Source organism: Suncus etruscus, chromosome 6 (assembly GCF_024139225.1).
Source record: "Suncus etruscus isolate mSunEtr1 chromosome 6, mSunEtr1.pri.cur, whole genome shotgun sequence".
Taxonomy (NCBI): domain Eukaryota; kingdom Metazoa; phylum Chordata; class Mammalia; order Eulipotyphla; family Soricidae; genus Suncus; species Suncus etruscus.
The window spans coordinates 126,343,950-126,356,432 of NC_064853.1; the positions used below are offsets into that span (position 1 = coordinate 126,343,950).

Sequence of the window (12,483 nt, forward strand, 5' to 3'; positions counted from 1 at the left end):
ACAAGATGGATGTTATGGATATATAAAATATATGCATACAATACTATCAATAGGAAAACAAGGAGAAAAAAATTCCAGTGACTGTCTCAACATAAACCAGTACTAAAATGGCCCACCCTCCTCCCAAAGCGCATTTCCATTAGTGTAGGGAGAGGTAGGGGGGAAGACTGAGGACCACTAAGAGTCCACCTGAACCCACTTCTGGCCATCTGAGCTGGCACCCAGAAAAGGCCTGGAGTCAGGGGGAAAAGACAAGGATGGCTGGGGCCTGCCAAGCCTCCCATCACTCCCTAGGCCAGGGAGAAGGGCTCCATATGGGGCCTCCCCAAACCTCATACCTGGCAAGAGAAGGTCTCCAGGATCAAGGAGGAAACTGGAAGCCAGATATCTGCCCACCCTCCTCCCCATGCACCTCCCCCCTGGAGTAGAGAGGAAGGGGGAAGCCTGAGGACCACTAAGAGTCCACCTGAACCCACTTCTGGCCATCTGAGCTGGCACCCAGGGAATGCTGGAGTCAGGGGAAAAAGACTAGGATGGCTGGGGGCCTGCCAAGCCTCCCATCACTCCCCAGGTTAGGGAGAAGAGCTCCATATGGGGCCTCCCCAAACCCCATAGCTGGCAAGAGCTGGCCTCCAGAATCAAAGAGGAAACCGGAGGCCAGATGTCTGAACACCCTCCTCCCCATGCACCTCCCCCATGGAGTACGGAGGGAGGGGGGGTCGCCTGAGGACCACTAAGAGTCCACCTGATGGTTGGTTTGAATCCCCGTGTCCCATATGGTCCCCTGTGCCTGACAGGAGCTATTTCTGAGCAGACAGCCAGGAGTGACCCCTGAGCACTGCAGGGTGTGGCCCAAACACCAAAAAAAAAAAAAAAGAGTCCACCTGAGCCTACTTCTGGCCACCTGAACCGGCACTCAGGTAGGGCCTGGAGTCCAGGGGAAAAAGAGGGGGTAGGCTATGGGCCCTGCCAAACCTCCCAGCACACCCCAGGCTAGGGAGAAAAGCTCTGGCATGGGTCCTCCTCAAACCCCTCTGCCTGGCAACACTTGCATAAGCTCAGTTTTTCTGATCTTTTAGTTCAGTGTGAAAATTTCTAATGCCAGTTGACAAATCTTGATGCTTAATTTTGCTCCAGTCAAGTCTATCAATGCTTTTTTTTGAGCTCCCTGAACATTTTCCATAATTCTACTCTAAACTTCTTATTTGAGAGGATACCTATTTGTTTCCTACTTTTTAGATTATTAGAGGAGCCATCTTGATTTCTGTAAATATGGTGGTGTACTGCAAAATTACTCCATTGTCAAGGCTGTAGAGACATTTAATTATTTTAGAGCATTACTTTCTAAACTTGTTACATATATGTATTTAAAATTTTATCTGCCACTCATACCAGAATAATTATTTAGACAGTACTAATGACAACCTTTAATAACATTTAATAGTCACTAATATTTATGGAGCTTGATAAGACAACTGTTGCATGAACTGACTTTATAGTTAGAAATAGCGCCTTCAAAATAACTGTATGAACTTGATGATACTAGTAGTATGTACATTCTAAAACAAAGAAATTCAGTAATAGAAAAGTTCCATAGATCACTTGTGAAATCATCCAAAAAATATTTCTACAAAACCACCTTTTCAACATTCTTTTCCTACTGTTTTCACTTTAAGCCTGCCTTATATATAGTATTATGATAATATCTAAAACTAAAATCATTGCCCTCAAAAAGAGTAAGTATTCAAAATGTGTTACATTTTCTGATAATATAACATTTTGACATATTCCAGCTTTCTTCTGTCCTCCTACCTACCTTCCCTCTGTCTATAGCAGACACTTTTCTTCTTTCTCTGTGTGCCTATATATATCTCCTTTTTTTTCTTTTAGACACTGAGATTGTTAATATTACAACTGAAGGAGTATATTGCACGTTACTTTACCTCCCTTTAAAAACTCAGTTCTTGTCCAGAGAGTTCTGCAACATAATGGTCCTTTCTCTGCCCTAAATGCACTCCTCTGCTCTTTGTGGCAAGCTTCCTACCATGAAAGGGTTCTCTTTTTTCTATTTTCTTTTATCTGTTTCATTTGAATATTATTAAATATGGTAAACATTTACTTTTAAAATGTTCCTCAGAGTAAAATAAATGCTGAATGCCTTGGCCTCAACATTTTGCAAAGGTTTTTCTATTTGACTTCAAAAGACCCTCTGAGGGTGCTTGAGAGATAGTACAGAGGTTAAAGTGATTCTCTTACAGGAAATGGGAAACCCCAGTTTACTGACCTGCACCATATCTGTTCCACAGAGCACCACTAGTTGTGACTGAGAGGCTCTTGAACAGCACTATGACCCCAGTAATCCCAGGACTACCAGGTTTAAAAATGTGGTGTCATTTATATTAACTGGAAATTCCTAGGAAATGCCCTTCAGTTTGCAGACCAAGCAAGAGAATAAAAAAAAAAATTCACACATAGTTATATTTATACAGCTTTTTCTTATCCACAGAGAAATTTAAATAATTAATTCTAAGCAAAAGACTAAGTGTTATCACAATGCTGTTTCTATTTCCTCTGGTTAGTATGTGGCCTCTGTTTATCCCAGTGCCCTCATCAAGGTCACTACTAAGGTTGAAGCTGAAGAGAGGAAAATTCTGTTCCTTGCAGGTCCAAAACCTGTGGTCTATCACATGAACACCTCACTTCAAACTTTCTGTGAGACCCCTAATTGAAACAGTGAGCACCTTGTTCTAATTTGACTTTCAGCCTCATTCACTGATCAATTTTCATTGTATTGTGCAAAATCACATGTGAGTCTTTTTAAAAATAAATCATACATAATCATAAAGTATTCAATTTCCACAATTTTAACTTATTCCAGAGACCACATTGTTCTTTTTCATTTTAGAGAGTTAGGTGCATACTTATGACCACATGGGATATTATATATAACACATAACCACACAATTTATTTTACCTTTATTCTGGGGCCTTTCTTCATAAAAAATAAGGGGTATGCCTGAGTGTATGCTCAGAGGTCATTCTGATGGTGGTTTGAAACCATATATGGTGCCAAAGATTTATCCAAAGTTGACAAAGGAAGTGCCTTACTTTAGGTAGCATTTTGATGACCTGTATATTTATTTTATATGAATGTACAGATATATTAGTCTCTTATTTCAAGAATCCTCACTGTTTCTTAAAATTCCAAGAGCTACTTTTCTAAAACAAATGCAAGCATTAAATTCCTATAAACCACTTAAGCTCCTTCAATGAGTACATCAACTAGGTCATATCTGGGTAGAATTTTTCCTCAAAATTTACCTCTACAATTAAGATCACAGAACTGGAATGCAGAATTTTTTAAAATGAACTGAATATTATTCACAATATAGAATTTCATTTTAGTGCTCTTCAATATAAATATTATGCAAATGCTCTCCTTAGAAAATGTCCCTAATCGTTACATTTGCATGACTATATTTATATTCTTTGAACCAATATTGACTAAGAAAGCAGCAGATAAAACAGAAGAGAAGAAGGAAATTTGCCAGAGAGATAATTTTCACATTACTGGGAGGCATGATCAATCTAAGGCTATCTGGATCTGGACTGGATCCCTTTGGATGGATGGTCTATTTGGATGACAGTGGCCAAGCTTGTAAGACATTCGAATTCCCGTTCCAGTTGGCTTTTATGGTACACTGTATATCCAATGTTCACTCATCTGGCCTCAGTAACAATCCCACTTTAATTTGTGAAGGATTTGTCCACTTTATCAACAGATATTTATTCACTCCACTTGACTTCCAAATTGGCAGAATCTTTCTGCCACCAGCACACAAAATACTGCATAATATAGAGTTCAGATGCAGTTTTTCTATTCACCACTCAAAAAATTTTGAGCATCTGTTCTTTGCTTAGTTACTGTATCAATAGGTAAAAGATCATAAAAGAAGTCTAAGGCACGAGATAAAGATAAAAAGGTTATTGTCACCAAAAGGTTTGCAGCTAAGGGGATTCTTTTTATTTATTTTTTATTGAGATCATTGTGCAATACAAGTCCTTCATAATTGTATTTTAGGCATACAGTGACATTGAATTAGGGCCATTCCCATCACCATTGTTGACCTCCAGCTACCAACGCTCCCAGCATGCATCTCATACATCTGTGGTTAGCCCCTGGTCTACCAGTGTAACGGGTCCATTTTGTGTTTAGCTAGTTATATTTTGGGTCTCTTGATTTTATTGTCTTTGATTGTGGCTTGGGTATTTAGTTCTAATCTTTTTTCCCCCCACCCAGTGCACCTGAGGACACTTGGCTCCCGGGACTCATCTGGCTTGGGTATTTAGTTCTAATCTTTTTCCCCCCACCCAGTGCACCTGAGAACACTTGGCTCCCGGGACTCATCTACATTTTTCTTTTCTCAATTTGTAGAAAGACATAGAAATAAAAGGTAATGCAAAATATTTTATGTCTCATGAGAAAACATGGAACCCCTATCAAGAACATGTAAATAAATTTGGGACATTGGTGGTGGAAATGTTGCACTGGTGAAGGGGGGGGGTTCTCTGTACATGACTGAAACCCAAGTACAATCATATTTATAATTAAGTTGTTTAAATAAATACAAAGGAAGACTATATAAATAAAATTGAAAAGGTATTTGTGTCAGGTTTTTGTTGTTGTTGTAGACATAGACATAATAAATGTTGGGGAAATTAGAAAGGAAATATCCCAGGCCTAAAAAAACAGGTTGTTTTCACCCATTAATTATATTGTTGTAAGACCAACTACAGGCTCCAGGTATATTAGTTATCCAACCCCAAGGTCTTTCTTCATGGTCCAAGGAAAATTTCTACTCAATCACAATAGTCAGAATCAGACTTCTGTAATTAGAGATCTTGATCTTTGCACAGATCCTATATTGAAGCCCAGTGTCACCAAATGTCTTCTGATTTCATTTCACTAATAGGAGGTGAGGCATGGAAACCTGCCCTTATAGGGCAAGTGGTTGCTGTTTCCTCTTCATCAGGAACTTAACCTGGAGCAAGTTGGTTTGAGGGAGTCATTAAGACCTCCTCTGGGGGGAGTTTGATTCCTGGTGCTGGTGCAGAAAACCATGTTGGTTCCAAGGATTGGATCCAAGATTTGGGGTTGGGCAGTCGATGTCTGATCAACTGAGTCTTCCATGATACATGCTCAGGGTGAAAGGCACCCCATGCACTACAAAATTTATGGGTTCCTATCCCTCTTAGATTAAAAAATAAACTCTTTCTTGACTTAAGATGTTCCAATTTTAGTGTGCCTATGGAAAAAAGGAACAATGCCACATGATGCTACTGATGCATATGGTAGTAAAAATAACAAGCTAAACAATCCCTATACCCTGGTTCTAACCTGAACTCAGATTCCAAGCAAGATTAATCTGCTAGCATTTCATAAAAAGATCCAATAAATGGATGGGGAAGCAACCTCTACTTGTGGAAATAAACACTAAGGATTATAGCTTTTAAGGAAATGTGTCTACAGAAATATATAAAGAAAATATAGATATCCCCTTAAAGACTTTTGAGATGGTCTTGGGTGTCGGTAAGATCCAGGGAACAGTTTCGTCCCACGCCATAGTCTTGTGGAGTTTGTGATATTGTTTTGCAGACAACAGGTATCAGGTAGTGTCCTGGAGCTAGGGTTCTCTCCAGAACAGAATCTAGTTGCAATCAACAGTCCACAATGAAGGGAGGTGGAAGAAAAGGGACCACATTAAATAAGTCAGCAGTAGCAATATATGTAGTTTTTTCCCAGACCAGACAAGGGATGCTGGGGGGCCATCCTTTCACTTTGGGAGATGGCTGAAAGCATGCTGGGGCAGGGAGGAAGGTTCTGGATCCTGAGGAGTTATAGAACTCAAGGTAAAGAGGGTTAAAAAGGGAGAGATAATAGAACAGGTTTGAGAGAGTGAGGAAATAGAAAAGGATTGGTAAGGTGGTAGGTGGGGTCTGGGGTGGGGTCATATATGATGGGCTCTATACAAAACAGATTAATCAGACATAGGAGTCCAACACACACACACACACACACACAGAGGATATATCCGTAGGTTGCAGTTGAAGAACTCACACTTAAGGAATGGGTTAAAGTGCTTTAAAATATGAGGCTGGCACATGGGGTGGGGGAAAGGTTTTCTGGTTTCTAAGCAATTCATCGATGGTGAGGATAAATTATGCTAGGGTCATATTGTGCATGGAGCATTCTTAAAATAATCATAATTTTAGTCTAGAGTACTAAGTAATTGGGAGTGAGCACTGTAAGGGGAGTCTATTCCATGGAGTATTGTCTACCATGTCTTGAGCATCCAGATTCCATTCATTAGAAGCCAACTGACAATGTGGACATTATGACACAATGGTAAATTAGCTTGCATTGAAAACAAAAAACCAAATTGCAGAAATATTAAATGAACAAGGAGGTTCTGTAACAAAAGTCTATGGTGTGCAGTTGCCTATTTTAATGGTCTCTGTGTACATAAGTATTAGATCATAATAGCAAGCATCATGGCAGTAATAGGACTAATCAAATGGAAGATGGATAAATTAGAGTATTTAGTCAAGGCATTAGCATGTTGAGTACTGTATTTGGAGTCTAATATGATAAAGCACTGAAATACAAAACTCTGGTGACCAGTATTTTCAAGAACCCCTCATTTAACATAATATCTTCTAGTTCCATTCATGCTGTGCATGAATTAAGGGAATCCTTAAGTAATATTATTGGAGTGACATTACTTCAGCTTATAGGTAACAAATTAAAATGACTTGCTGCCTAACCTTTTTGAAAATAAAAACAAGTCTAAACTTATAAACAAAAGAAGCACAAAGAACCTGGTTAATTAGACTTGTTGGTAAATGAGAAATTCTTTATTTCAAAAAGAGAAGTCTTGATATAAAGATGAATACATCTTCCTATGGCACGAAATGTATTGCTAAATAAGAAGTATGCATATTTGAGATACAGATATGAAAAGTATTACCATGGTTATGATTATATGATTTACTTATCCAAATGTGTTTTGCATTTTTAAGTATTTTTAAAAATATTTTTAAATATCTAAAATATTTAACTTTAAATTATTTTTAATTTACAATTTTAAAATAAAAAAATTTTATTTTTAAAAAATAAAATGATTTTGGGAACAGGATAGAGATGCCTGTTACTAGAATGGTTAAATTTAGATTCATAGTGTTTGTTTTTCATTAAAAAAGGCAAGAAACAGATGAAACAATTTGGAATTTCAGTGGCTAAAACAGGAAACTTTTAGTAATAATATTAGACAATTAAAATAGTGTCTAGGTATTGGAAAATACAATATTTTGAAATGATTAATATATTTTCAATTTGGTAGGTTAAACATCATACTACTCTACTGCTCTCAGAAGACATATAAAAGTCTGCATAAACTTATAGCCAGCAAATCATAATTTGAGCACCAATATTTACCAATTGGCATGTGAGTGGGGAGTTCCACTCAGCAAACAGAGATTTTAGGAACACCAAGATGCATTTGTTTATATTACTGCTGAACATTTCTGTTGCCTGAGAAAAGAGTGTAAGCTAACATTACATTTGCTCAGAAGATATGCATGCAGTCTGTATTAGGTATCTCTCAGTCTAGACTCTGCTTAGGGCAGAGGTGAATTATCAGGTTTACAGGGGCTCAGATAGAGGTCACTGCTTGGATTGCAATTCTGACTTGCCTGTAGTTTATTTTGTGTAAATGTGGAAGTAGCAGCTTCTGAATCCCTGTAGTGAAGCAAATCTTATCCTCTGTTTGAAGCTGGATTTACCCTGAGTTTCCATGATGAGATATTATAAACAGAACTCTTCTCTTGGCAGATATAAATATGGAAAGATTCAGCATGTGATCTTTTCTATGAATCATTATAAAACTCAAAATTTAACTATTAAAAGATTTGCTCTCCCCTTTCTATTTAATTTTTATTTCTCATGGGGTTTTGGATTTGCCAATGAACTGCTGGAGTTCTGACTTCCGTCCCCCCAACACACATCATAGAGAATAGCTGATATCAGTAAAAAAATATTTAAAAAAAAAAGATTTTGAGAAAAGGATAGAGATGCCTATACAGATATACAGAAGGTTCTTTTACTTACCTACTAGTAATTTCAAATAGATCTTACAACGGTCTCTGGTATGAGGCAGGGAAGCTTAATTACTTTACTCTTTAACTCAAATAGGGACACTGAGTCACTAATTAATTTCTTTTTCTTTAGAATTATCTTTTTACCCTGCTGACATTATGCAAATTGTTTGTAATAAAGGAAAATCCTTTTGGCTTTACTATGAAACAGTGTAGAAAGGTAATAAAACTTATTGTCAAACTGAGGTTAGCTTTGCAGAAAATGATTTCAAAATACCTTTTATTTTTTGAGGGAAATTGTCTTCCTGAGTAACTATTATTGAGAGCTGATGGGCATCATAAGGTAAATATTATTGTATTTAATTGAGTATGTTTTAACTATGGGTTGAAGTTTAAGAAATTATAACAGCGTTGGCTCAAGAATACCCAAGTACTATGATATCTTAGTGATAATAAAACTGTAAGTAAAATTAATTTTTAAGTCAGTTTCATTTTATCTGCATAAGAGTTCTCACTAGAATTTGATGTCAAGGATTATTTTTCTTCTTTGATTCCTTAAAACACAGGGTATCTTATTTTCAGGTTGTCTTTCAATTGAAGGTTGTGAAATGAAACATGGGTAGAAAAATTTAAAGATGTAAGCTATAGGTTACAGCTCTCTACTGAGTTTTTGAGGTTAGTATCTGGTCTCAGACTATTGACATAATCATTTAGTTAACAGCATGGTCTCTTACCTAGTATGTGGCCAAATCCGATTCAATTTGTTGCACCACATTGTCAACCAAAAGCTCTGGAAATGACCTTCAAGGCTAGAACAAGGAGTAGTCCTAGACCACCACAGGTGAGATCCAAAACTCATTACCTCAAAAAATGAAAACTTGTATTGGTATTTCAGTAATTTCAGTAAATTAAAATGTACATAAGTTGACAAGTAAATGGTTTTTGAAAGTATGCATAGTTAGAAATTCTCTAACTTTCAACAGATAAATTCGATAAATGTCCCAAAATGGAGATTTTATTTTCTAAATATAAGTTTAGTTAAAAGAACATACATATTTTAAACTAACAATAAATTTTTCATTAATTTCATATACAGGTAATATTTCTATATTACTCAAAGTGAATTAAAGAAGTACTCCCTGTGAAGAAGCAAGATTTAAAAAAAAATGACTGAAATTAGTATTCAAAAAAATCTTTTGCTCAGTTAAAAAAAAGAAAGAAATCATCACTTCAAATCCTTGTAAGTGAGTAAGATGTAAATAAAATCAGTAAAAGGAATGTTTTTTAATGAATTATCTGCCAATAACAACTGAAAGTGATGCAAATATAAGATGATTTAGGATACTGAGAACATCTTAGTCCACATGTGTTATATTCACCCACTCTGGGAGATAAAGTTAGATATTCCAGAAGAATGGGGACAAAAATGGAAGGCATTTCAAAGTTCTCTTTTCTTTATTCATTTTCTTTCTAAATTGAATCCAAAAATCCTAAATCCATTTTTTTTATGAAAATACACTGAAGATACTTGTGCTATAAAAGTGAAATTAGTGGGCCTGGAGAGATAGCACAGCGGTGTTTGCCTTGCAAGCAGCCGATCCAGGACCAAAGGTGGTTGGTTCGAATCCCGGTGTCCCATATGGTCCCCCGTGCCTGCCAGGAGCGATTTCTGAGCAGACAGCCAGGAGTAACCCCTGAGCACCGCCGGATGTGGCCCAAAAACCAAAAAAAAAAAAAAAAAAAAAAAGTGAAATTAGTGCTCTCTCTTCTTTTTTTTTTTTAGTGCTTCTTTAGAATTAGGTATTTGGTCACATAGAAATTTTTCACCACTGCCTCTTGTAGCTGCTATTATTTCTCATTTACTTTAATTAACCAACGATGTTCAAAAGGCTCAGTGGCTCATTGAAGATTAAAAATGTGGTAATGCCTCAGTTAGCAAAAGGATATACTACTCAACCACTCAGCCTACTGCTTGCAAATATTGATTTCTTTGAACCGCACGTATGTCTCAGTGATTAGCATTCCTTAAGATGCCAGGAAGAACCCTGTTTACTTGTTTGTGTATCCTTACAAGTAGACAACCATACTTACATTAGTAAGTTTAAAATTTAAAGTTTTAAGGGAAAAAAAACTGTAGTTTCCTTTGCTATACAAACTGTGATAGAAAACAGAACAAAGGAAAATTAGAAACATTTATAAATGTCAATAAATTGACTCAACAGAAGGTACATTCTTAAGCTGAGTGCCAGGTTTCCTGGAAACTGTCTTTTCTTAATAAAGTAATCTGAGAATTATTTTTATGATTTTTCAGATATACATAAGAGTAAATTATAATTTAAACATTTTATACGATTATTCAAAGAGGGCATGGATTTCAGTACTATCAGGTTCATCATTTGACTATATGTATTGTTTTGTTTCATTAATATTGTTAGAACAAATGAAATTTCCCATTATTTTGAATATTTCCTATGGCTATCTCAGAATATATGTCCCAGTCTATTTCTTATTGACAGGTAGTAGTGTAAATTAAATGTGATATTATGCATTCAAATTGAATTTCAACTCCTCATCATCTATAGTGTGACATTAGAATTAGCTCTGATGATGTCAGTATAAAGATCATAATGTGAATGTGTGTCCTTTCCATTCATATTGTAATATCATGATGGGGAGGGCAGGAGTTGGAGACTGGATTAATCAGTTTGCTATAATCATTGCAAAAAAATTTATGCCATGAATCAACTATCTGAATATTAATACTGTACCAACTATCTTTTGATTTAATGATATACAAAGGCCTCTTGCCTTTTATAAGTATCATGCCAAATCCCAATATGCTACATTCAAGATTTGGTCAATTCTATTATAAGTCACTGCTTATATAAACATGGGGCTGACCTTGATTGTTCTAGAACTTCAAAGAAAAAGCAGCAAGAGTTATTCTCATACAGGATAGTTGTAGAGAGATAAAAAGAAATAAGTATAGAAAGAAAGTGACAGAGTGAAGGAAGAGGAAAAGAAAAAAGGAAGGGATTGAAAAGAAGGGAGAGAAAATAAGGTTTTTCTCTCCAAAGTTGTTGAAAACTATATTTCCATCAGTCAGTAGTTTTAATTTAGTGATGTGGTACATAAGTCATATGAGGTATTCAATGATACTACTATCCAATGGTTTGATAATGCAAAATATTAATCATTTCTGTGTAGTTCTAATATACAACATATCCTCATGATATATTTATTGTATTTTCTCAACAGAAAAATTGTAGATTGCATGCATTATTAAAAGCACTAAATGTGGGCCTGGAGAGATAGCACAGCGGCGTTTGCCTTGCAAGCAGCCGATCCAGGACCAAAGGTGGTTGGTTCAAATCCCGGTGTCCCATATGGTCCCCCAAGCCTGCCAGGAGCTATTTCTGAGCAGACAGCCAGGAGTAAAACCTGAGGAACACCAGGTGTGGCCCAAAAACCAAAACCAAAAAAAAAAAAAAAAAAGCACTAAATGTTTTGTTTCTGTTTTTTTTTTATAAAAACTTCTAAAGTTTGATCAAGTCCAGTTGATAAATTTTAAATAAGCAGTTGATAAATTTTCCCTAAATTATAAAACAACCATTACTTTTAGCAGGTTCATGGGAAGCATCTTGAATGCTGGGGATAAAACTCAGGTGAGCTACATGTGAGAAAACTCTACCTGGTGTACTATCACTTCTGACCCCTTTGTAAAATTCTTATATTCATATAACACTTTCTTGGAATGAAAACTTATGAAGTTATTGAACTGGTATATGTGACTTACTCAAACTTGATTTTCCTAACAAAGTCTTATAAACTAAAAAAAAAAAGCACTCGAGGTAAAAAAAAAATGGTGGGGGCGAGGCTTGTTGTAAATGAATATTCTGAATCTTATTGTGTTCTACCTATTCAAAAAGGTAGGGAGAGAAGTTTAAAATGTATCATTAAAAAACAATTGTTTAATATTAAGCACCATGCTGGTGAGTTTTAGAAATGATGAGTGTAAGAATATCTGTAACATTGCTGGAGAATTAAGACTTGACAATTTAATAACTATTATGGTAATCTGAAGTAGTCAATGAGAAAGGTAGAAATTTCAGGAGATGACTTTTTTGTTTTGTTATTTTATTCATGATGAGACCATATGTGGAGCTGGGGATTAAACCTCGAACAACCAGTAGCAAGTAAAGCTCTTTTACCCCGAATTTTCTCTTGTTCCTGTTCATGATTTTGGCATATTATTTGAGTTGTCATTGTAGTCTTTTATTGAAGAAACAGCATTTTCTGCCATGATTTAATCAAATAGTTCATGTTTTG

At 36.0% G+C, this 12,483-nt stretch overlaps 1 protein-coding gene across 1 annotated transcript in view; it reads left to right on the forward strand.

Moving 5' to 3' along the window:
* Positions 1-10,437, forward strand: part of LOC126011892 (tyrosine-protein phosphatase non-receptor type substrate 1-like) — an 849,125-nt gene extending 838,688 nt beyond the window's left edge. The window contains exon 3 of the mRNA XM_049775652.1: positions 10,393-10,437. Within this exon, the coding sequence (XP_049631609.1) occupies positions 10,393-10,437 (45 nt within the window). The remainder of the gene's footprint in view (positions 1-10,392) is intronic.
* Positions 10,438-12,483: the final 2,046 nt, after the last annotated feature.